The sequence below is a fragment of the Ascidia mentula genome, chromosome 8 (assembly GCF_947561715.1).
Source record: "Ascidia mentula chromosome 8, kaAscMent1.1, whole genome shotgun sequence".
NCBI classification, from domain to species: domain Eukaryota; kingdom Metazoa; phylum Chordata; class Ascidiacea; order Phlebobranchia; family Ascidiidae; genus Ascidia; species Ascidia mentula.
The window spans coordinates 5,643,072-5,668,682 of record NC_138573.1 but is presented as its reverse complement, the minus strand read 5'-3'; the positions used below and the strand labels follow the sequence as shown (position 1 = coordinate 5,668,682).

The 25,611-nt window shown below is 39.7% G+C and overlaps 3 protein-coding genes across 6 annotated transcripts; 1 reads left to right on the top strand and 2 right to left on the bottom strand.

The window, feature by feature from the left end:
- Positions 1 to 1,109: 1,109 nt before the first annotated feature.
- LOC145911370 (gamma-butyrobetaine dioxygenase-like) lies at positions 1,110 to 3,625 on the bottom strand. Its single transcript, XM_082998691.1, has 10 exons — positions 3,515 to 3,625; positions 3,281 to 3,414; positions 2,875 to 3,103; positions 2,661 to 2,736; positions 2,550 to 2,594; positions 2,362 to 2,483; positions 1,950 to 2,151; positions 1,608 to 1,730; positions 1,284 to 1,388; positions 1,110 to 1,217 (listed from the first exon to the last, which is right to left on the bottom strand). Exons 1-10 carry the CDS (start codon positions 3,589 to 3,591, stop codon positions 1,110 to 1,112), a joined length of 1,221 nt encoding a protein of 406 aa, XP_082854817.1. The 5' UTR covers positions 3,592 to 3,625.
- A 2,982-nt stretch (positions 3,626 to 6,607) lies between these two features.
- LOC145910434 (leucine-rich repeat-containing protein 9-like) lies at positions 6,608 to 17,681 on the top strand. 3 transcript variants are annotated; one of them, XM_082997560.1, is made up of 34 exons: positions 6,608 to 6,824; positions 7,080 to 7,298; positions 7,503 to 7,643; positions 7,716 to 7,779; positions 7,851 to 7,972; positions 8,274 to 8,405; positions 8,568 to 8,723; positions 8,828 to 8,908; positions 8,964 to 9,112; positions 9,244 to 9,430; positions 9,625 to 9,749; positions 9,986 to 10,100; positions 10,179 to 10,293; positions 10,426 to 10,486; positions 10,561 to 10,649; positions 10,713 to 10,810; positions 11,125 to 11,364; positions 11,650 to 11,829; positions 12,269 to 12,400; positions 12,454 to 12,579; positions 12,896 to 13,027; positions 13,145 to 13,322; positions 13,789 to 13,909; positions 14,353 to 14,452; positions 14,555 to 14,718; positions 14,803 to 14,934; positions 15,115 to 15,244; positions 15,324 to 15,498; positions 15,565 to 15,686; positions 15,844 to 15,939; positions 16,069 to 16,263; positions 16,854 to 16,995; positions 17,206 to 17,329; positions 17,545 to 17,681. In XM_082997560.1, exons 1-34 carry the CDS (start codon positions 6,750 to 6,752, stop codon positions 17,573 to 17,575), a joined length of 4,449 nt encoding a protein of 1,482 aa, XP_082853686.1. In that variant the 5' UTR covers positions 6,608 to 6,749; the 3' UTR covers positions 17,576 to 17,681. The 3 variants fall into 3 exon arrangements, with proteins under 3 accessions (XP_082853686.1, XP_082853685.1, XP_082853684.1); XM_082997559.1 differs by having other exon boundaries at positions 10,716 to 10,810; positions 17,539 to 17,673; XM_082997558.1 differs by having other exon boundaries at positions 17,539 to 17,673.
- LOC145910435 (uncharacterized) lies at positions 17,661 to 24,460 on the bottom strand. Of its 2 annotated transcripts, XM_082997561.1 has the most exons (23): positions 24,378 to 24,460; positions 24,179 to 24,239; positions 24,035 to 24,083; positions 23,888 to 23,966; positions 23,438 to 23,613; positions 23,321 to 23,374; positions 22,727 to 22,956; positions 22,322 to 22,456; positions 22,002 to 22,142; positions 21,804 to 21,878; positions 21,579 to 21,744; positions 21,276 to 21,508; positions 21,077 to 21,211; positions 20,697 to 20,912; positions 20,384 to 20,428; positions 20,075 to 20,313; positions 19,842 to 20,004; positions 19,447 to 19,603; positions 19,017 to 19,102; positions 18,605 to 18,700; positions 18,236 to 18,347; positions 18,055 to 18,152; positions 17,661 to 17,990 (listed from the first exon to the last, which is right to left on the bottom strand). In XM_082997561.1, the coding sequence occupies exons 1-23, from the start codon at positions 24,413 to 24,415 to the stop codon at positions 17,898 to 17,900; spliced, it is 2,877 nt and encodes a 958-aa protein (XP_082853687.1). In that variant the 5' UTR covers positions 24,416 to 24,460; the 3' UTR covers positions 17,661 to 17,897. The 2 variants fall into 2 exon arrangements, 1 of the variants encoding a protein (XP_082853687.1); XR_014403207.1 differs by lacking the exons at positions 17,661 to 17,990; positions 19,017 to 19,102 and having other exon boundaries at positions 18,124 to 18,152.
- Between the last annotated feature and the right edge of the window lie 1,151 nt (positions 24,461 to 25,611).

The following is a 25,611-nucleotide window of genomic DNA, read 5'->3' as shown; positions in this document are numbered from 1 at the left end:
CTTTTTACACACGCTACACTATGCAATACACCAACCCTATTTTATACTTTTCACTTCTGTAAGTTTATAATGCTAATGATATGGAGGATGTATTAAAATCCCAACACAGCGATCTTTAGACAGCTCAGATGGATTTATTAAGAGAAAAATATATTTCGCCTAAAACGGCATCATCAGTTTCTACATTAACCAAAACTGCCAAAAAGGAAAAACAGAAAGGAAAGAGTCAAGAGAGATCGCTGTGTTGGGATTTTAATACATTATTATTGATACGGTGTGCGATCGACAGCCTGCCAGGAGCCTTTGGTTTTTTGATCCAGTTTTTATTTATTAATCACATTGGATATGGAGGATGTTCTTACATCTCCAAAAATTATTAAAGGTATAAATATTAAACATGCAAAAGCCAATAACTTGTATTGATTACAGTAATTATGATTTTTATAGGATAAGGGGGACTAACATTTGATGTTGTTGAGCAAGTTTAGCGATGGTACAGTAGTTTGTGTGACGTAATATAATGAGGGTATGCCAACTAACCTGCTGTGCCAACCATGCATGCTTCCCTAACGAAGCGGAAGCTATGGTCTTGTTTTCCTGTTTATATTTTCTGCCAGAATTTCGTTTGTATGAAGAATATTAAAACCAGTTTATCCACGTTAGCTCTTCGCCAGAAGGCAATGTCAAAAAGAACCTAATGTCTAGGGTTCTTTCTAGGTTCCCTAATGTTGCGTGGTGACACACTAATAAAATTAACTTGCATTCTAGATACCATTGCAAAGTGATGGCAATTTGCCTCAACTGTGTCTGAAACACAAACATAATGAATGTTACTGACAAAATCGGCCGGGGATTACGCCTTATCAGATAGGCTACATAGGCGGTTGGCTATATAGATAAAAAAACGTTCGCGTAGTCTACTCCTCACACGTAACAGAAATTTCCAGTTGGCGACGCTTCTTTAACCAAAAGATTTTTGTGTAAAGTTCAACACTAACTAAGTGAAGAAGGAATGTTTTTTAGTATTTTTAGTATATTAGTTTTATTAGTACATTTTTTTTTAGCAAATAAAGTTGTGGGTAGCATAAAATATTGAAAAACAAGTTTTTTCAAAACGACGAGTTGTTTCCCATTTTTGGCGGTTCCACTTTTAATCCGAATTTGCGGCAAAGCACAATGTATTTGCTTTTAAAATCGTCGAGTTTCTGGTAAGTACCCTGGCAAAAGAAAACAATGATCAAAAGACAATAAACACCGATTGAGGTTTTTTCAAAAACTCGAACCTGTAGGTGACGTTCGCCTCCATTGGTTTGGAAAGCTTCTCTCGCGTGGGTCATCCGCCTGTTGTTGAACACGAGCAAGTCGCCTTGTTTCATTTTAAATCGATACTGTGTGTATAAAGAGATACCTTTAAAGACATTTGCATTGCACAAAGCATATGCAAAAGCATCAGGCGTTGGTTACAAAACTACCACGACTTGGAATATTATAGTGGCGCCCTAATATCACGAACGCGTCTTTCGGGCGTATTGCAGTCAAGGAACTTCTGCATATCATAAGTTTCTACACAAACTTTTACATCATAAATTTATAAAAATAAAATTTACCTGTATGCTCTTCCTCCTTATGATGTTGGAAAATGCTACGTACGCTTTGTAATATCTCTCAACATCTTTTCCACGCACCTGGGGCGCGGATATCGTAGCTGCATTCCAGTTTACACCAACAACCTAAACACATTATAGGGCATATTGGCAATACGCTAAGTCTGGACGCGATATGTTGTTTACTATATCCGAAAACTTCAATCAAAACTTTCCCATTTTGTAATTGAATGAAGGTGGAGATTAAATTACAACATAATGGTCATCTAAAATTTTTTTTTTAAAGCAAAATTAAAAACTGAAAAATTTCCATGGAAATATATCATAAGCGATGCTGTCTCCAACCTTTCCAAAGTAATCAAGTTGAATGTGATACTTCTGGTGTTCGAAATACCTTCCCGCTTGTGGCGTGTCGTAATCAGTTATGAAAGTTGCCGGGACCTCAGCCAAGGTCATGAAATCAGCCGAAGATTCTTCGCGGAGGACTTCAACCGCTTCGAACATGTCAACCAGCATGGACTCCCCGCCGGTTACGCATTCGTCAAATCTTAATTCAAATTTTCAATATTTTTTTTTTATTGTTTAAAATAATATTGCAGTATAATGTAAATAGGAAACGAAAAATTGTTTCTTAGATGAGACGAAATAAAAGAAATTTTGACATTTTGCAAACCGCTGCAAAAACCCACACCGATTAAAGGAAACATCAGAGTATATAAGAACCGACCAACTATAAACACTTGATTCTAAACCTCACCTGAGGACGTGAAGCATTTGTATGCCAGGAGCTGCTTCGTAATGGACTTGGTCTTGGTGAAGGGGCAGTTCAAGGTCAGTGTAGGCGATATTCTCCGAATCACGAGCAAACACGTCGAAAATCTCAAAACAGTATGATTAACACATGTTTCAGTAATAGTCAGCTTACTATCATACATAAATGTATACCTCTCCGTAAGTGCTTGGATCAATGTTGGCGATTTTTTTCGCAAACTGCAACACAAAGCAATAAGATCGTAGAAAACCTTCGAAGCAACTAAACAAACTCTGCATGTATACCTGAACTACCATACCCATTTCGCAAGGAGCGTTCTGTACAAGACAAAGGCCCGCTTCCACGACTGTTCGCGTTAAACTAGAAAAGAAACTTTGTGAATTAGAGAATGGCAAAAATGGATATCTGCACAGCAGACTCTTTGGTATTTTTTTTTTTCAAATCGTGTTTGGTTTGAAGAGATTTAAACATTATGGGTAGTAAAAATTCAAATATTACTTGAATACACCACGATCGGTGTCGTCCACAATCTCGCTGTAATCCAACGTTGGCACTTTTTTGTGTTTGCAGTCGTCGCTGATGACGTAGCGTTGGATGACATCGCGACGAATGGTTTTTGCCTCAAGGCATTCATCGCAGTAGCATTTTGAGCGCAGCCACTCCGAGGAATGAATGCCAACATGGTCAACATTAATGTCGCCGTCGTACTTTGTGCACAGCTCAACACCTGACCACAAACTTTCTGTTTGAGTATTAAAGCAACCTTTGTTTTGAAACACCCTGCATCGCAAAAAGTAAAAACAAAACACAGTTTTGTTGACGCTTATGTACCGCGGATCGCTATAATACTGGAACAACTATTGACACAACAACACAATAACATAGGTTATATATACTTGCCTACCCTTGCCAATTATTGATGCTTCCACAATGTGCATTGTTTTAGGAAACCATGGAATATTAATTTTGTACACACCAGGAAATGGAGAAAGGCATTTGTTGCATCGGCAATTGAAACGCAGCCATTTGGCGTGAAACCTACAACAATATATGTTCCAATGCATTTTCTTTGACTTGACGTGATCAGCTTTGTCGCCACCACATTTGCTGCAGCTAACAACAAATTATGGATGTATACCTGCCCACGTGTCCATCTGTCCACTGCAATTCACACAGGCTGCCATCCAAGTTTACTTGAATTTTGCAAATTTTCATGCTTGTTGCTAATTAAACAAACAACTATCTGCCTCTCCGAAAACACAAAACAAATACTCAGGACACGGATATGGGATATGCTGGATGAATGACCTACAAAATCCGCTAACAGGCCTACTTAGTATGGTTGGTTTACAATTGTACTATGTTCAGAAACGCACAGAAAACAAGTACCCCAGGAAATAGTTTAGTTCCTGTTAGTGTTGTCACTTTGCCATAAAAACAAGCCTATCGTCAACAAAAAATTCGCAGCATATTTGTTGAAATCTTTTATATTGCAAACGGTACAACGTTTGCCGCAATTGGTAACGCTTTAGGTTTAGCCTTGGGACTACAACTTGGCAATCTCCCAGAGAAGAGAAAACAGTTTACACTATATCATGAACCAGCACTTAACATATGGGAAACAGGATTTACTTGCACACACATGCTTCGAACATACAGCACAACTCGGCGTTTGCCCTTATGGAAATGACGTAGCAATATTTCAGCTTGGTAATTATAGGATCGTTGCAACGACCTTTTAAGGCATCTGGGGCATGATTTTAATGGGTTTTACAACAGATAATTCAATACAAATATTGGTTTCCGGTTTTTAACAGCATAAACACAATGATTCTACACTTAATTTAACTATCGTAAGCGATGTTTGACCACATTCAATTTTACGCTAACCATCTAATACTGCGTATGTATAGAGTTATATACTTTGTAGTACATGTAACTAAACAACTGTACAAATTACAGCAAACCACTTATAGCAAATAACGTACAGCAACTAACTTTAAAATTTCTATCCGAAACAATATAAAACAAAACTTATGAAATTATTGATCGACGTGCATGTATTTTCTTCTTTATTAGTTGCTAAATAGCTTCCATCTAACATGCAATTTTGCACCTCGTTGGAGCTGCTATATGCGAACACTCACCAGTAGGCTTAACTGCTGACCTACAGTTCAGCGCTGCAGAACAGCGGCAAATATGTATGCTTGACTGCCCGAGAAATACAAAAATAATATCTCACCAGTGCACAGCGAAGCGCAAGGCTTTGTTTCTTTCATTTGAAAACGGCGGTTAACGATTTCCTGCGTTAGGTCTATGTATGCTTGTAGAATTTATAATATATTAACTCTGGCATGACACAAAACCTAACTAATGACTCATAAAAGACTTCAACACTGTGCAATTAGTAATTACTGGGCTAAAAAAAGTCGAATACTCGCAACAAAAAGATGTCAAATTTCAACAAGGCGGTTCAAGTAAATCCAGTAAAGGTATTGAGATAGTACAAAAGGTCGTTGATACAATTCGAAATTCGCCTCGCAATTCAGGCGTTCAATATATAGACTCATTTAAGGCGTGTTGCCTGGGTAACAATGCGCCATAAAACAAGCGTAGATAACATAAAATCTTAAGGATGAAGTAGCGGCGGAAAGCTAGATTGAATGTTGGTTACAGCAGTTAAAAACGCGAAAAATACATCACAAAACGCTACACCGTACTCTGCAGGAGTTTGCCTTTTGCACACATGTTTTCTGTGAGTAATTCCGGTGTTTTGCAATGTTACTTAAACTTAGGGCAGTTTCACATATTTCTAAGCGAGTCAACAACAAATAAATAACGTAGTGAGCTTTTGCCGTTTGACGACGTAGATAGCGTTCATGGCTAGACTTCCGCTGACACCAAAATTGAACTAAAGGCCCGTTTACACACGAACACAGTTTGGCACGGCACAGCACAGTCTGGCACACACGGTGTTTACACTACTGGAATAATCGAGCACGACAAGTGCAAGTGACAAGTTACGTTGATAATTTTTTAGGGATGTCACTCTTGCCTTGCATTTCTCTGCCTCGCCAGCGATATTATAAGTACAAATTGAAGTTGTTTCTACTGGCTGTAGATATTTATGAACAAAGGGGCATGTACTGTTTTACATAGTTAAGACATGTACTGTTTTACATAATTTTTTACGACGCAAGGTAACACTACAGTTTATTGAACCAAACACCACACATTATGAAAACAAAGATGGTATAATTGAACCAGGACAATGGTTTTCCACAGCAGCATCCCGCTGAGACGCCATTCCACATACCGCTTTGTAATGCAGCTACGGCACCATTTCATACGCTCAAAACAATCGCTCACATGTCAAACGCGGTCACATCACATAACCACCACTAAAATAATATATGTCCTACATGTTTAGGCAGTCGCGCTGCACTTTCGCATCAATGTGTGCCGAAATGTGCCCAACTGTGCCCGAATTTATGCTCGTCGAGCAAAAGCGAGCACATCCTAGCACAGACCGGCACATCCAATCCCAGCACAACTCAGCACACGCGCACAATAAAACAAACACGGAATCGTCTGTAGTGTAAACGGGCCTTAACGCAACATAATAACGAAAATAAATAGGATTTTATTCATGTGTAGTTAGTCAAAGTTTAATGATAAGTGACGTGCCGTACAGAGATTTTTTGAAAGAACACATTGCTGGTGATTTCGGCTACCCACTTAAGTTGGCACCAAAAAATACGGAAAATAGGCTACTACTAAACCAGGTCCCAAAGTTTTCGCCAAACTTGATGCACATAGAAGGCCGGGTCCACACTCATGCTTTGCGCCGGCGGAATCTTTGTTTGTTTCAATGTCCCGAGTTGGTCAAGCTATGCGGTCGTTTAAATTGAAAGTGGGAAACCCTAGGCCAGGGGTTCTTAACCTGGGGTCCATGAACCCCCAAGGGGTCCGAGAAGATTCATGGAGGGGTCCATGAAACGAAATACAATTATTCCAAGAATCCACGTATTTTCCTCTGTCCATAAGGTTTCGCTGTCCACGAATTTAAATTTTTAGACATTTGCAATGAGTTTCTTGCAAAGGGGTCCATAGCTTTTCAAAGAATGTTTTAGGGGTTCGTGAACCAAAAAAGGTTAAGAAACTCTGCCCTAGGCGGTCTGGATTATTGAACTCTCGTTTTTCTGTAACTATGGATGTCGCTTGGGGTTCTTGGCAGCTTTTGCAGTCAGTAAACTTTGTTGCAAAGCAAATTAGGTCGGATATGCTGTGTACGCACCCTAAGAATTTAAAGTTACACTGTGAAGTTTTAATTTTGAAAGGGAACCTCATGTTATAGTTTGGAAAACTATTTGATGCCACCAACGATCGGTAACATGGGCGATAGCTCGTTACCCTTGGACAAACAGGAGTCTGTCACTAAAGAATTGGTTAGTGTGTTTAATTTTAAAAAATACGATAAAAGGTGCTTCGTGAGTAATTCGACAAACAGAAAATTTAGTATGAAACAAACTCCAGTACATCTATTTTATATAAAATGTAAAAAAGTTTGATATGGCCTATATCTTGGACCATATACCACAAGTATCGCAATAAATCTGTCTCAGTGTTGTCCTGGAAATGCCTGTTAGATCACAGAATGTATACTGTTTAGTTCATTAAGTAGTTTGTTTATCTTATTTTAGTGCATTAGCAATGGAATCCAGCATGCCCAACTTGAAAGCACAGGCCCATGCATTAAAATGCTGGAGATGTTTTTTTCTGGTTATCCAAGCATGGTTGGCCTTCAACACTTTCCTCACTTGACAACTTTAGTAATTGTTGGGCAAACAATAGAACGAATTGAAAGTTTAGGACACTGTACAGAACTTAGAGAATTGTGGATTTGTGAATGCAAGTTAAAGGTATATAGCGTTTCCTAAATTTGCTTTCTAAAGCATTTTTTTGCCATAAAATTACTGTTGTTATAGTAACATATTACGCAACTGTACCAGTGCATTAGCTTCATTTTTTGTAAACAAACTTTGAAATGTGGTTGAAATTTAATTTAATTGTAGTTTGTTGTGTCTGTTGTACAAATTTGCACTAAAGTTCATTCATTGTTGCAGGTCATCCAAGGCTTGGAAAAGAACAAAAGGCTGAACAAATTGTACCTTTACTGCAACCTGCTGACAAAAATAGAAAATATATCTCATCTTCACAACTTAGACATACTGGATTTGTCCAGAAACAAAATTTCTACAATTGAGGTGTGTGCATTAGCGTTGTTTTTTTGTTATAATACAAGTATCACTCCAAATAACTTTGTATACTTCTCCTAGGGCATGAACACTTTAAAATGGCTCAAAGTGTTAAATGTTGCTGGAAATTCCATTGAGCTCATAGGTTAGTTCTGTTATTTTTTTAATCAGATTAAATGTACATATCAGTCAGTTACTGTGGTATTTTGCATTTAGGTTCTTCTCTTGATCTTTTGCATCGACTTGAAACTTTAAATTTAAGTGGCAATAAATTATCATTGTTAAAGGATCTTACCAATTTAGCGCGGGTTTCAAAACTGAAAGACCTGAGTCTAAAGGTATGTAGGGATCTTTGGAGAATGTACAGTTTTCAACAAATTTTTAATAAAGATAAACAAAAAATGAGATTTCCAAAAAGGGATTGAATACTTGTTAAGTTTGTGTTATTGAATTGGTCTACATCAATGTCTGTATTACCAGAAAAAAATTTTTTGTAAAGTCGTTTGTTAAAAAATGGCAAAGTAAAAAGGATCACAAAATCAAGTTCCTGAGATTGTGTTTAAAAAATGCATAGTGGTTCTGGAAGCTTATTGTTTGTAAAAAAAACTGCTTGTATTGTGACATCCAATTCATGAATAGGATCCCCTTTATCAAAACAATCCTGTGTGTCTTTTGTGCAATTACTCCACTCATGTTTTGTATCACCTGCCATCATTGGAAAGGCTGGATACGTTTGATGTCTCAAGCTCTCAAATGAGGGAGTTAGCTGAGGTTTGTGGCCAGTTTTACTAATTTCAATTAAAACTTGTATATAACTGGGTAAGGAATTGTGTTTGCAAATGATTTGTTTTTATTTTGTTGTTAAAAAAAGTCCAAATTTAGCACACAGCATTTTTCAGGCTGGATCCCTTATTAATCAGGTTGTTTTTCCAGGCAACAGTAACAAAAAAGAAGATGTATTATAACATGAGAATGAAAACTGTCCGTCGCAATTTAACCAGTCTGCTGAATCGCCTTAACAAAGAAAAACGACTGCTGCTACAAGTTCCTGAAGAAAGATTACGTTCACTTCATTTTGCTCTAAAATCCGTAAGTTACTTACATTGAAAGGAGCCTTAGGGACTAGAAAGTATAAGGTTCACACTATACACACACACACACACAGGCTAATGTCGCTATGTCCTCCTATTTAGATGGAGCAACAGCAACAAAGCGACGCCGCAGAAGGTACAGAATCGGAAGAAGAAGAAGCAGAGCGTGAATATACCGAGCAGGTACTGGAAAATAAAAATCTAATTTTGTCGATGTAACGTGTTTTGCTTTGTACAGAAAAATGCTGAAAGAAATGAAAATGCGGAAGATGCCGACAATGACAACGCAGATAACGATTCGCCAGAAAAATCCAATTCTGAAATGGTGCTAAACAAATTACAAGCACTCAAAAACAGGATTTCTTCTTGGAAATCCAAAACCGAAGAGTATGTACTACTAAAACCATCTGAGTGTTTAAACGTATTTCTATCTTAAGAAATATATACATTAAATGAGGCCTGATTTATATAGGAGCTAATCTCGAGTTACTTTTGCATAAAAATGCGAATTACCACAGGATAACTGCGTACTACAACCAGTCGGTAGACCTGCTGAACAGTCTGGCGTCCGTCTCCACAAACCGCCTCACTGAAGAACTGGAGAGTGGTGGTAATGTTAGGTTTGAACAGGGATTACCTTCCGACGTCTGGTACACCACTTGTCACGACCTCGTCCTCTCACGATTCTGTGCATGGGACTTTAAGGTTTCTTTTGTTAACTATTCAAGTGTCGTTGAGCTGCATTAAGATTTTGACTCCTGAAAAACTGCTCAAAAATCTGCTCAACCAACCTCCCTAAAAGTTATCTAAAATTTGTTGGTCAAGATACCTTGTTTATATCTGTTAAGATAGCTTCTACCACTGCTTTGGATGTAATGGCTCTTATTTGCGTTTAACAGTCGTACAACGTGACCGGAATAAAAATGCACGGGATAACGAGAGTTCACAACCGTGTTCTACGCGCTCGCTTCGACGACAAAGTTCACTCCATCGGGAGCAACGACAGCGGGGTTCCCAATAATAAGTAAGAAACCATTTGACAAATACTGCAACCGTATACCAAATACAATAGGTTATTTGACGTCTGTTCTGTATGATTTTTTGTCCTAATTTCCTCACTTTGCAAGTTTGTGACAGAATTGAATTCACCTAACCGCTTGGTGGTCGTTTATCTTTGGTAAAAAGCACTCTCAACAGACTGGCTTCACACTTCGTCCAAATTGGTTGTGGCTTGATAACTCAAAAACGTTTATTTTATAGAAATTATAAAAAGCTGGTGGATTATCTTTTCTACGTATGGAACCCAAAGCAGCCGGCGGCAAAACAAGAGCTCCACAAAATAGTGCAAAGGGGATTCCTTAAATCAAACAACGAGGTAAACTATTTACACAAACATTTGGAACAGTATCTAAACCTTTGTATGGTTTTACTTAAAATACAAATATTGTTGCAGGACGGACCGGTTCCTTTATCAAACAGCCTTTTCATATGCGAGAAGCCGCGTTTGGATCACTTGCTGCAAGAGTCTAGAGGAAGTCAGTACCCGGACCCGTGTCCTTTCAGATACGGTGGGTTTGTGCCTTGTCCGTTGTTGTTGTAGCTTTGAAGTTTTGACCATGTGCCCACAGTGTTTGTTACTATGATGTATTTATATTAAACGGTGCACTATCACTGAGTAAAATCGTTTCACTTTTGCGCAGGGCAAGTGATCGTTTCCAAAGTGTACATAGGAAAGAGCGCCCCGGCCCAGGGAAACGCCAAGTAAGAAAAACACTGCGTTTTTGACCTCAATTGTAGTTAGCGTGACTCAAACCCCTATACGTGTATATCCGCAGAATAACTACCGACAGGTATTACAAAATCGACAGCGTGTACAGACCTAGAAGAGACTCGAACGCGTCGTCCTCTGTCCCAAGCTCCAAAGGTATCAAATTTTTTGAGTTGTTTGAAAATGTGTTGAAACGAACAGATTGGGTGTTATTTACAGAAGACTGTGAGTGCAGCACCCGACAGTGCGAGTGGTTCATCTTCGACCGTGAACTGATTCTTCCCGAATATATAATCGACTTCGAGTATTTTGCCAAGGTGGGCGAATCTTTTATTACTTGATTTTTAAATAGTTGCCGAAATCTTTGAGTTCAAATTGGTGTTAATCGAAAGGTTTAGTAGAGGGTGCATCATAACACAATAAAGGGGTGTAGAACAAAGTGCTTTAACACGCATTCCGATTTAAATTGTACATCCCCGGTTTCCGTAAAAATGCTGGCTGGATTGTTCCCCGCTGGAATAAGTATACGTTTCGGCGTGTGTAGGCAGCTTTGGCAACTGGTAAATTTTGTGATACCTATTTGCGACCAAAGCTTTACAAACTCCAACCATATTTTTCCGTTAATCGACAGAAACCCTCGTCACCTTTCCAATTGCGCGTCGGCGAGTGGATGAGCGCTGGGTCGCCCGGCTCCAGCTCGGTCCTCGCGACGCCCTCCAGCGACATGACGTCACTTTTTGCGAACGAGAAAGCGGCGGACGCGCGAGCCGAAAGTCTGAAGCCTGACGTGCGACCTCGACCGCGGTTGGTTGCACTTTCCGAGGAATTGCTGCTGAAACTGGGAAGGGCGATGACTGTTTCCCAAATAACGGTACGCTGTTAGAATGCTTACATAGTTTTTCGTCTTTTGTGCTCTTGAAAACTGTTCATGTCGTTTTGAAGTAGGTTCGAGGTTTCAGTTGAAAACTTTTCTTCGATATGTGACCAATCTCATAAATGCGGTGTTTTGTGGTGGACATAATGATCATATGCTATAGCTGAAATCTCCAATAAAAATACATGATTTCTGTGTTATTTACAAAATAAGCCTACGTATTTTCACATTAACCCGCTACAGTGTTATGCAAAACAAAAAGCTTAATTTTACCGTTGCTAGGTGTTAAATCTCCACGGCAACGGGCTTGGTCGTCTGAAAGGGATCAACTCTCTATCCCAACTCAAGCATTTGGTGGTAAGCTTTAACGAACTTACCCGGCTTGAGGATATAGCTCATATGACCCAGCTGGAGAAGGTCGATTCGAGCTTCAACAAGATCAGTTCCTTGGAGGGCATGAGGGTTAGTTTTCTAGATGTAGGCAAAGCACTACGGCTTTAGTAAAAAACGGAGTAGATATTTACGTTACTGCTTTGGTGCTCATTCATTTTTGGTGGGATTCTCTAAACTTTTTTGGATTTGTCAACCAAATAATGATATTCATGGCCACCTTGATATTTATGGACCCCGCTAGACTATTTTTGCCCTATTTCTACCTAAAAGCCCTCTTCATGCAAGGTTCAAAAAAGCATTTTAAACATTATATGACATTGGACCTGACGTACATAATACAAATTGGGCCTGGTTCACCTTCTAATAATTTTGAAATCTGTTGAATAATTCACGCCGCTTTTGCAGAGTTAGGAATGGGCATTACTATTGTGATTGTGTTTTAGTTGCGTTTTGATAGGCAGTTCCAGCAACAAGCCTCCTGTTTAATACTCCATACTCCATACTATAGGGAATGTCGAAGTTGCGCGATCTGAACTTAAGCTGGAATCAGTTGACCAGCCTCCGCGACGATCTAACGGTTCTTCGTAAGCACACCCCAGTACTCACGACGCTCGATCTAAGAAACAACCCATGGATAAAGGTGTGTGTAGTGCGGAAGGCATTGCAAATATGAACGGCAACTCTTCGTTGCAGGCTGAATACCTTTTCCTCCGCGTGATTGGTCGATTAAAGACTCTGACGTCACTGAACAGCACGGCAGTTACAGAAACCGATGCTGCGGCTGCACTGAGGCTAGTTTCAGGCACGAGGATAACGCAGGTATTAGCCTCCAAGATTGTCCTACGAATTCTATCTTGCTAGCCTTTTTTTAAAAAAAGTATGATTCGTGGAAGCCAGAACAATCCAGGAGACTTTTGTGAAGGGTTCTAATTTTCGATGAGACGAAGTATTATAGGAGCAAGGTTTTCAATGCTTTTTTCGAAGCCCAAGTCTTATGTCACATAGTTTTTCCCGCCCAATCAACGTGTAGAGTAAAAAATGCATCAAATTTGACTTTTTTTTCTCCGCCCCAGTTTGAAAAACCGTGGTTTAAAATTCGTTACATTTTTACCCGACAAACCCCCTTTGTTTGAAGGCATCGCTTTCAACCCACTCACGTACAGACGTCGATATTCCGAACACACTAAGTCTTCTTTCACCGGCACAAATCCTCAGTCAACTAAGCAAAAACAAACCAGACATTAAGGATAGCAGCTGGATGAGCAAGGTAAGTGCTACATGATAATTTTTTAAATTACGATTTTAGTGTATAATATAGTCTGTTGGTTTAATATTGTATTATATCCCAACAGAAATTTTGGTATTTCCAACGATCTATTTGCAGGTGACGTCATTAAACCTCGACGGTCAGTTCATTGGAAAGTTGGCGGGTTTGGAAAAATTGGAACGGCTCAGATGGGCGTCTTTTAACAGAAACTGCATCACCAAGTTGGATGGATTGGAGGGGTGCACTCAATTAGAGGAACTTTCGCTGCAGGATAATTGCATTTACAAACTCGACGGTAAGGAATCTCGTGCATGTGTTTTTATTCTCCGAAAATACAGTTTTGTTCTTTGCGTTTCGCTTATTGTGTTTCGAAAAAGTTAAAAGTGTGAATTATCACCGGACGTTCACTATAGGAGATAAATTTTAAACACCGCCCAAAGTTCCACCGAAACTCAGCCCTTTTTTACAAGTTATTTCTTCGATTCGAGCTAACAAACAAACCAAATACGACACAACAACCAAATTATGAAGTCACATGAAGAGATCGGCCACGTTTAGTGAAAAGAACTTGTCTGTTCCGTAGAATAGAAGAACAAAATCAAATTCAGTCGGTCGCTGTTGAATAACCCATAACGATTACAAAGCAGTGCCCAGTTCAAACGGATTCTTACTATGGCGCATTTGTTCGCAAATACGTCAACAAGCATATATGTATATACATAGACTTCTAACAAACATCAGCTCAAAACTCTGCCTTTCAGGTATGTCAAAGTTATCTAAACTGCGGAGAGTGGATCTAACCAGCAACTACCTCTCCACACTAGAAAACGTCGGATTGGAGAAAATGTCGTCGCTGCTTTTCCTATCCCTTGAAAACAATAGGTACAAATTTCCGGTCGTGGAAGTGTTTAGTTTCATAGTGGCCTCTTTTCTCGATTGTAACGATGGGCACCAATTTTCAAACAAATCAACCATTATCTTTCTTTTATTATTGCTTACCCCGGTCCTTAAATGTGGACCAATGCAGGCAAGGTTAAACTTCCTTCTTTTCCAGTTGTCAGTGCACTTGTCAAGCGTATAGAATAGAATCGAACAGTTCTCGCTTATATTACGGGAAAAATGTCCAGTATTTGCCAATGGCTGCAACAATTTCCACCTTCCCTCATTAAACTGCACATTTTATATGTCTCCAACTTCAAAAAAAGTCACCTGATGTTAACCTTATTGAAGTAACGTTTCACAAACTTCCTTTATATTATTTCTGTGAGCTGCATACGACTTTGCAAACCATACGGTCAGGTAAAGACTTGCTTTGTATCGTTCAGGATATCCTCCTTCAAAGGATTGGATAACATGAGTTCGCTGGTGGAGTTGTACCTCGGAAATAATCGTGTCACCAACATTAGGGAGATTTTCCACTTGAAGGTAAAAATACTTCTTTCTTGTTTAACTTTGAAAAAAAATATCGCTTTGATAAAAGTATTTCCATTTTTGTCCTATTTATTGCGACCATTTTGCGTTCAACAGGGATTGACGTCACTCGTGATCTTGGATCTCTATGGCAACCCGGTTGTGCAGTCAGAGAACTATCGTTTGTTTATCATCTACCACCTTCCATACCTGAAAGCACTAGATGGAAACGCAATTGAAATATCGGAGGAGGGATCGGCCAAGGATGCTTTCGGCGGAAGGTGCGGTGATACTATTTGTTTTGGAACAATTTTCCAACACAATACTGCTTGGAGTTTGAACTACTTAAATCCGTTGCAAAACAGGTTGACGAACGACTTCGTAGCGGAGAGAATCGGCCACGCTAATTTCCACGAAGTTCGGGAGCTCGATTTTCCGAACGCCTCTGTGAGAACAGTGGACATCGGTGGTGGCGACGTCTTTAAAAACCTTCGCAGGTATCTGGGTCTTTTTTACATCTAGTGATGTATACAAGCGACACTTTAAAGTGGACCCTACCGAATTACTCGGGTTCCTACCATTTTTTGAAATTGCCCAGCCTATAATAATAAAACTTTAGAGAATATCATTAAATTTCTAATAAAAAAAACCTGCAAAAATCCTTTGTCGCCGTGCAGCGTGAACTTGGAACACAACAGTCTGACGTCCTTCAGTGGTCTCATCAATCTGCGTCATTTGCGTGTTCTTTGCCTGAATCACAATCACATCGAATGTGTCGTTCCCAGGCCACGAAACCAAAAACAACAGGTTCGAACCGGTTTGCGTCCATTTCCCACTGCTCTCGCACCGCAGTCGACTGTTTTAAGTTAGTTTCCCTTGTGTATAGATCCGTTCTCAGTACTCAGTGAGTCACCAAGTGGCCTCTGAGCTGATGACGTCAGAGAATTTGGCGCCGATTATGGAAAATCTCGAGGTGCTGCACCTGGGCTACAACCGCATCAGCAATATGGCCGCCTTACAGCTGAGCCGCCTTTCTAACCTAAAAGCCCTCTTCATGCAAGGTTAAAAAAGGGATTTTAAAAGTTACATGACGTTGGACCTGACGTACATAATACAAATTGCTGCAGGAAATGAGGTGACCAAGGTGGAAGGTATCGAAGGCCTCCACGAACTACGCGAACTGGTCTTGGATCGCAACAAATTAAAACTTGTTACCGAGACCTCCTTCGCCAGTCAATGGAACTTGCAGGTGAGCAGCGTTCAGTTAGACAGTGAATGACACGATACATTTACCATTGCGCGAAAATCTCTATACAATAGACGCCGTGCTATAGCTTAAATTTCATAGAATTTTAAAATAACGCGTTTGGGGTATTTAGTGATTATTAATGGGGTGGCATTTGTAGGAACTTCACTTGGAGGAAAACCGGCTGAGGGATTTGAGCAACTTTCATCACCTTGAAAATCTACAGCGCCTCTACTTGGGCATGAACAGAATACAGGCAAGAAAACTGATTTAGTCCTCAGTGTTTAACATTGTAAACCAAATAATTGTTTGCAAATGTAGCGATGAAGCGCCTCTGCTAAGGGAGAACCCCCAACCATTTTTCTAATTTTTTTGCGTCTTGCAGGATATGATGGAGCTGGAAAAACTTGAATCGCTTCCCAATTTGATCGAGATATCGGTTATCGGCAACGCGGTATCGCGACGTCTTCTCCATCGTCCGATGCTAGTATACCAACAACCAAACCTGCAGATGATAGACGGTATTCCGGTGACGCCGGAAGAAAGAACAAAAGCAGAGCTTTACTTTATGGACCAACAGGTATTGAGCTCAGATTTTCTTGGTATTTGGAAATGTTACGTGCATTATTTAGAGTTATTGGACTGGTTTAACTGTGTAGAGTCATGGATTTGATATTGTAGAGTGTGAAAAATGTGTGAAAACGCTAAATATCAACTTATTGTAGAAATGATTTTCCCGAAATGTACATCGCTGAAACAACAATATTATTGGATCCACATTGCTTATCATATGATTATTGTGACACGGGGCCTGACGGCACTATTGGTTGAATTTGCTTGGCCGTAGTGTTTCCACCTTGTTTTCTCCGTAAGGTTGCACCTAGTTTGGTGCCCAACGGATGACGGTGATTGTATAGTCACCACAAAGTGGAAGTCTTTGCTTGGCCGTTTGGTCAGCAAAGTCGTCTTATAGTCACACCAGCTGCACTGATGAGACCTTTTAGGTCGAAACAGTGGCCATCTGTCTGCAGCTTATACACAACAATAAATCCGTCCGGCAGACTATAATCGTGACTTAACAGAATATAAATCTTGATATGACAAAAATTGTTTGCGAGCACAGTATCTAAAAAAAATCACCAGACAATAAGGCTTACATTTTCTCTTCAGCCGATTGTGTCAGAATCCATTCTGCCCGGTATCACCCCCCACAACAGGGCGGGTCCCATCAAAGTTACTCATATGTCAATCGGCAACGAACGGCAATCCATCTCATATGCACCTGGACATTACGATGAATATGGTGGCAAAGGTAAGTTATGAAAACTCTTACTTATCTTGTCCAAAGTTTGCACTTTTTAAGTCCTATATTTGGTTTTGCGAAAAAATTTGTTTGGCGGTTTTTGACTGTAGAATCTACACTGGTGGAAAACATTCTCGAGTTGCTCGTTTTGTTATTGTAACAACCTGGTATTTGTCGCCAGACGTGGCTTTTTTTCATGAATGTTTCACGTTTAATCAGTTCAAAAACGAAACCAAACCAAGGAAAAGACGAACCACCACTCGCTAACACATGGAGCTCTGTACAACCAACTGGCGGGAATCAAGTACCAGTCGAACCATAACGGCTCCAAGTCGCACAACAGGTTCGTGTTTCATCGTTGGCTTTTGGTACTTTCTGTAAATTATGTTTTTCTGCCTGGAGCTTTTTTTGTAGTCTACATACATAATTGCAAAAACATTGATAGGATTTTAGTTATTACATCGATATTACGAGCAACTCAAGTAACTAAATATAGGAGAGAGCCTGTCACGCATATATCCACTTCCATGCCATTGGGTCATTGTTCTGCAGTTCTAGGTCTCTCGGCAGTGGCGCTCAATACAGATAGCAACTGCTGCGAACTGCCCCCAGATGAACTGAAAAAGTCCGATCCATCGAACATAACGTCGCCAAATACCGCAACACAGCTTCACGTTTATGTATTTATTGTTGCTTCACAACGACGCGTAACACATCAACTGTACACTGTTTTCGAGCACAGCGTCCGCCTGGGCTGGTCCAGTGGTATTACAATTTCTTTTTTTATTGTCGTTGCGCGTTTTTGTGCCGCTGAGCCTTACGATTATTTAAGTAGTTAAAACGAATGAAATAAAAAAGTTTTGCACGAAAACAATGTCACGCGACAGTGGCTTTGGCTGACATGCCCGCTTTTAGTCTCTTTTCGACGTCCAATCTTGATTGGCGAGCGGATCCATTCCAAGGACCTTTTCTGGCTGTCGGTAGGAAAAGAGACGCAGCGCATTCTAACAAACAAGTTGGGTTTGTAAATTCACACAAACCGCCCGGAGCCGTTTTGCAAACACAAACCTGTGCAGCTTCAGTCACGTTTTCTCGGTCCTGATTGGTCAGATTCGCAGTGACGTCAACTTCCTCCCGCTCACACGGATCCGCGATGCCTCGACCAGCTGCAAAAGAGAACAAAAATAGTAGAATGCGATTTCTCTCCAATTACATCGGGATTTGGGGGATCAATGCAATGTTTACTTACTTGGCAGTAAAATTCCGGAACTGATGCATTCCAACACGCGAAGAAATGAACTCCCGAGAGATATGGGCACAGGACTTGTTCTCAACGCCTTTTCCACAATTAGCTCAATCGCCTGAAACGATCAAAAGACCACTAGACTTTAAAAGTCCGTTATCAATTGCAGAACATTTACACGAATGAGTAAAACTAAAAGGTTTTAGCAAATGTCTGACAGATCCCTTATATCGACCTGCAACTGTGTGCCGGCCAATTACACATTTCCGTCAAATTACTCTAGCATCTTTGCCACTTACTGCTGGCCGTAATTGGACCAAGCTTGTGTCAAGGATGCAAAACCATGCGGTATGTTACAATGTCCATGCAACTCACCCAATCAGAAAGCGAGTCCCATTTTGAATCCCGTCGTTTGATGTCCATAAGAATTCGAATGACAATTACGCATGAGGGAATCGCGTTTGCACAAGCCTGCGTAAAACAATATGTAAGACATGGTGCATTAGGGTGAGTGTGTAAACGAAACTGAAAGTGCGAATGAAAGCTTTAAATTGCGGCGTAATCAGTAATCGTAGCGCAAATCCTAAGACATTTTAACAACTCCCTATCACAAAAAACAAGAGCTTTTCACCAATGTCAGGCTACATTTACAAAAACGAGAACGCAATCACCATTATCTAATCACCAGGTCTTGCGCTACGACAAAATCGCGCCGAATCAATACAAAGCAAGCAAAACGGCGACAAACAACCAACGCCATGAAGAAAACGTTCTTGCTTGCCCGAACCTGGAACCACTTGGCATGACGCAGCTCGGCGAGTGCGTTGAGGCATTTATCCTTGGCGAGGGAGCCGGGCGGATCCTTGGCCGCTTCTGTCCGACGACGAGTACACACAAACGCGCAACGTGTCGGCGTGTTGCGTGTGCCCGTGCCGCGGTGTCGATGCCACAGGGAGCAGTGACGACGGCAAAATGTCGCCGATTAGGAAAAGAAAAAACAAGGCCAAGGTTGAATAGTTGTGGGGGGATGAGAGAGCCACTAATGTAGGTATGTTAGGTTTATACGTTAAGCTACGTGCAAGTAAACTTGTTCACATTTAACAGAAACAAAAACATACAACACTTTACAGAAAAAGCCTCTCGTATCCCACCACAGTTTAATTTAACATTATTCAACCGTTGCTATGTGAACATACATTAATGTGACGTCAGCGTACCTTCTCGCGGAGTTCGCACAACAGGTGATGTTAGATGAATAGTCACAGTGACAGTTAGACTGGGTTGTTCTTCGGTTTTTATGATGGTGTTTTGCACAATGATAACAGCGTCCTTCGTCACAGTTTCAAGGGATAGATTATCCTCCACGCCACATGTCTGTTAGTTTGTTTAAGTTTTAGAGGAAAAATATTTGGTGTGGAATTAAAAGAGCACAGAGCTTTTGCTGTTATGCATAAAATTAAATTTAAGTTAAAAATAGTGCTCAAAATTGCCAGCATTATTTCCCAGAATGTTTCATTGAAATAACAGATATAACAAAACATTTTTTTTGCCGTAGTGGCAATGAAAGTTCATTGAATCCCAGTCCACACACATAGTGATCAATTTTGTGTACCGGAAAATATTTTGGTAGAGTTTGAGCAACTTGGGCAAGCAGTTTAGCGGTAGGGGAATCCTCACACAGCAACACTAGGCTCACATCAGTTTCACCCCTCAACAAAAGCCCTTTGGCCAGTGATCCCACTCTCATTATACCCTGCAGCTTTGGTTTCTTTGTCCTGGAAATGCAAGTTTCAATTAAGACAAATCAGAATACTTTATAGTGTTTTCTCACTGTCGGAACCTTACATTTCGGCATCTGGGTCAGGTTTTATTGTCACATTTTCCATTACAATGGGTTCAAAGAGTTTTTCAGACACTTCCTTGAGTGCAACCTCAATTGTGCGAACTGTGTGCTGAATTTTTTGCAGATCATATTCGGATGGGTATATCATCTTGTGCTTTTCAGTAAGATGCACATCCTGGATTGGTGTTCTTCGCATAATGTTCTGACCGAACATTGGTGGACCCATCGGGAAGCCAGAGTGCTGCATTGTAAAGCAGACATGGTTTCGTTTCACTTTAAACTGTATCTGGGTTCTAGGTTAGACTACTTACACCATAAGAAGGAAACCCATAGTTTGGATATGGTGATGATTCCATCTGAATAAAGTAATGTTTTGAGTTACTATTTGTCTTATAGCGGTGTTTAACCAATTTAAAGAATTTCTTCTGTAATACACGACTCATAGTCTTATTTTTCTCCCTATGAAAATGTATGACAGATCCCTTATATCACCAATGCATTAGCATGCATGGCAATTACACATTTCTGTCATTTGTTTTAGCACATTTGCCTAAACCATGCCAATATGTGGCAAGGGCAATCAGCAGGTATGCACGTAAACCTCTACACAAAAAAAATGTTTACCAGAGGTCTGACTTTATTAGGTTTCTTTTTGCCAGATGCCACACCACCGCCAGAGTTTGCTTCAACCAGTGTGAGCTTGTAAAGTTGTGAAAGGAGTTGCAATGCACAGCCTTGTGCTGCAGCCTTTTTGGTGTTTGCCGTCGAAACAGCCTTCAGATTCTTTTCGTCCAACTTGTCCTCCTGTTTCACTTTAAGATTCAGTGAAGCTGTGTATGTCTAGAATTTAAAACATGTATGAAGTGAAGATGTGGTTGATTTCCACGCTGTATTATCTCACTGGCTAGCACGTAAAACTGACACAAATGCAATGTCAGAAGGCCACGTTATTTATTAAATTTAATACATTTAAATTTTAAAATCACTTTGACAGAAATACACACTCTGCTTCCAGGAGCCCCTTCTTCGGCATAAATAACATCACAAGGAATGTTATGCACTTGACAAAACTGGTTAAGACGCTGTCGGCAGTTGTCCACTGTCCAGTTACCATTCTCATCAATGTCTTCATCATTGGCCTAATTGACAAAAATTATAAATTATGTATTTCACAGTGTTACATAACAGGTTAAAATAGTATACCTCCTTGTCATCAGCTTTGCGCTTTTGGCCAACTACTGTGCTGGGAACAGGAGTAGATCCAGTTGAATCAACTGCATGTTGCTTGCTTCCCAACAAGCTGCCTTTAGTAACATGTTTAATGGGGTCACCAAACTTTTCTATCAGACCCGCAGCAAACAGTTGGCGGACCATCGAGAGGGCACAGACTGCGGTTGCCTGTTTCTTGTTGCTGCCTCGCTCTTTGGCAGTAAACTCTAGAAACGTTGATGAAGTTAAAACTCCCATGCCTTTTTATCCACAAAACTGCACACAATAATGTTGCACCTTGATCCAGAGACTTGACGTTAATTTGAAGATGGCAAATAAAAATTCGGGCATGTTCGGGTCCAGTGGTATCGTGTTTGAAGTCAGGACTCATGTGTTCCCGTTGGCAAAACTGATTGAGACGCTGCCTGCAGTTGGTAAGTGTCCAAGCACCATTTTTCTCAATCTGGTAAAAAATATGATTTGTAATTTTATAGTTTAAAGTTTATATACCCTGCCACACACCTGTTCCTCACTTTCTGGTTGTGTCTCACCAGTCGATGTCACTGAAGCAATCTGTGACTTGGGTGTTGGTTCCATCTGGAAAAAAATAGCATTGCATTTTCAGTAACAAAAACACATGTTTTAGGCTGATATTTACTGCAGTAGAAACAACAAAGCTTTACCACAACAATAGCAGCCTATATGAAAAAGAAGCATTACCGGCTTTGGGGGAAGTTCTGAAGCCTTCATGTAGCCAACTTTTACTAGATTTTCACAAAAGTCCCAAGCGGCCTTTGTTTGAGAGTCCCGCTTGCTTTGAGCGTCTACTTCAGCAACATAGTCTAAACCACTGATGTGCAGCTAAAGTACATAAAAGGTGCATTAAGTAAAAGCAAACAGCATATGGTACAAATATGGTACATGTATTATGCTCAGTATAATGATTATCAACACAAATGATTCTGTGGATTGACAGATATTTGTTTAGCATCATCGCATACATGTTGCATTGCAGAACGCTCCAATAAATAAGGCATTACCCTGCATGAGAACAGAACATGTGGTGGTTGTCCTTTGGGAGTAATCTCATATTCTGGTTTTAGTTTTCTCTGACCGCACCATGCATACAAGTAAGCTTTGATCTCTGTGGCTTTGATTGCTTTTGGACCAGTGTTCTGAAACAGTTTAAAAGAATCCATCAAAAATGAATATGCCATAGAAGCAAAAATATATCATTATTTTGTAGTTTAAAAAACTGTGTGGAAAACAGCAACAAGCTCACATAACAATGAGCATTTCATAATACTGCCACATCCATTCAATGTAATGCACCGTACGTCGCCCCCACTTCACAGAACAACAAGCACAGGCCGGCTTAGTTAGTGCAAACTCAAATATCTCAATCCTCATTGAAAAAGTCAATCAACACATTTAGGTATTTGTACTTGTTGAAAAGTAGTTTTTCCTGCAGTTGATCCCTGGACTCCAAACCCTCCTCCTCTCCCTGCTCCTCCTGTTGATCCACGACCTCTTCCTCCTCCACCTCCACCAGCACCTCTGCCCCTTCCTCGTTTGTTGCCATAGTATTGGTTGGCAGCATTGTAAAGTGCTTTTTCGTAAGACGACTGGGTATGCTGAAACTGGTCGAAGGAGCCCCCGCCACTGTAGGGACCTCCTATTTCAAAACAAAACTGCTTGTCATGGTTGAATCGTAAAAATGCATACGGTTATGAAATATCATTTATTGGACAGGTGCTTGCTCAGTGGTAAAATTTCTCCAAACATTTTCAGGGGATTGACAGATATATAAACATCATTGCAAGCAGAAGCAATCTTGAATAACACAAGAATGATTTGGGAAAAAAAGTTAATTGCTAAATGCTTTCGTTAATAAATGATGACCAAGTTTCAAGGGAATTTTAGTTTCAACTGCAAAACTTTGAATCGGCATATAATGGTTATAAAAATAACTGTGTATGTGTAACTGCAAATAAAAGCATGACACCGAATGAAAAGTATTTTGCAATAGATGTGCTTACCATATGAAGTCTTACTGCCGGAAAAATTGTACCCATAATTGGAGTTTTTTGGGCCTATAAAACACAAAACAACAGTTTTTGCTGGCACTACATGCAGCCACAATGACATTTACATACCACCATATCCACTTCCACCTGAGAAGCCACCACCACCTGAATGCATGGAATGTGAGCCTTGGTTTCCAAAGTTGTTGTTGTTGCTACCGCCTCCAAAGTTGGACATGGAAGAATTCCTGTTATTATTTGCAAAACCAGTGTTGGAGGAATCTGCATTGTTGTATGAAGATGTGAACCTGATAAAAAAGATGTTTTTGTGACAAAAGGAGATGTTTTTTTCTTTACAGGAGCCCTTTTACTTGAGTGGCATGCCTGGGAGATTTTACTTGTGTGAACTCATGACACATTTTTTAAGGAGGAAGTCATTTGTTTAAACTTAGTAAACCTTTACAGAACTGTCTAATATGATCACTGTTATAGTTACTCATAGAAAGAGAAGCATTGTCAAACAATAGCATTTTTAATTTAAATCCCACAATTTAATAAAATTAAGTTCTTTTTCCAACTTACGGAGTGGAGAATCCTGTAGATCCTATGGTAGATGTTTGATTGAAGTAGTTGGTGTTGTTGGATTGTTGAGAAAAACTGTCTGTAGATAAAATAAAAGTATAATATAAAAAATCTAAAAAACGAACTGCTCATAACAAGCAAAAATACCATTGGAAGATTGGTGTCCTGAGAAGCTGTTGTTGGCAAAAAAGGAATTCTAAAAAAAAGTCATCTTATCCTACTTGAATTGCTATGTGCAAAATCACTTTTTATCTTCTAATTTCACACATATCCTATAAACAAACCACATACATTTGATGGTGAGGCAGAATTTCCAGCATTGCCCTGTTGGGACTGCGGTGATTGTCCATACCTACAGTTATATAAAACACATATTTGATCAATGCTAAAAGTCTATGTCAGACAATCTTGTTACTCCATGCATACAACATACAGTTTACATAAAGTGTTACGTTTAACTGACTAATACATATAAATTCGCTTAACTCACGGATACTGGGTTCCACCATGCACAAAATATCCGCTCATTTTTTGTGTTTCCGAAATGAAAAAGAACCCTCGTCCCGCTTGATGATAACCACGCCAAGAAGCATGAATCACGTGACTCACATATGACGCCGATTGGGACAAAATAGAAAACACATTTCTCGAAAAAATATTCAATGGCATGTGGGGTTGAGCGCGTAAAAGTTCTTGGTTTGAAACATCGCCCCACGCAACAGAAAATGAATTTTGGCGCTTTTACCGCTACATTATTTTTAAAAAATATTGGCAAGTTTGTATTTCGAAATGTTTCGTCTGTCACAGGATCGCAACTGGTAATGACATTGGGAGGTTGGTTGCAACAGGTCGTATTTTGTGCCCATAACCGCAGATAACAGACACAGCAAAACAAAAACGCTAACTTGGTTCACACAACGTTTCTTTTGATAGAAATGGACAAACTTAAGTTACCCGAAGGCTCCATACACATAATGATGGAGTCGGGATTATAACTGGAAGTTGCGCTTTTTAGTGGTTACTTGCACATGTTAGAATAGAGGTGTAGGCTACAGCAGCTCTAAAAATCCTAAAGGCCTACTCAGGACTGTAAATGTCCTATATTTTCATTCATTTGGGCTTATGCGCATGACGCGAGAGTGAAATGGTTTTTGAAAAAGGTGGCGTATGTACTTGAACTATCTTATTTTACAGATGATACAGGCCTAGGTAGGCTACCAAAAAATGTATTATGAATAAAGGTTGTTATGTTTCTCATGCAGTTATTATTTTTTTCATTGTTGACAACAAAACTAGCGAAGTAAGTAATGCACTGTCATCAGTCATTTTGTAACTCTGTGTAGAACAACCAGAAACACAAAGCATACATCTCTCTGGGAAACAACACATACCGTATCAGTATATTTTGCTACAAATATATCACAGTATAGACAAAATTTTAAGTGGGCACACTGTATACACACACAAGGGTAGCGATTTTTCAGTGGAATTAATTCTACACGTTTGGACTGAAATTCACAAGCAAAAACTTAATACTTATAATCAATACTTGCAAATACACAAGAACTTTTGTAGTAGTGGTTTAATTGAAGACATATACTTAATAATGAAACCACAACATCAGTCAACAATCATAAGGATAATAATAATAATAGTTGGGAGTTATTCACTGTTGCAAGTGATTAAAAGTGTAAAGAAAACTGTATCTTTATCAATGAAAGGGC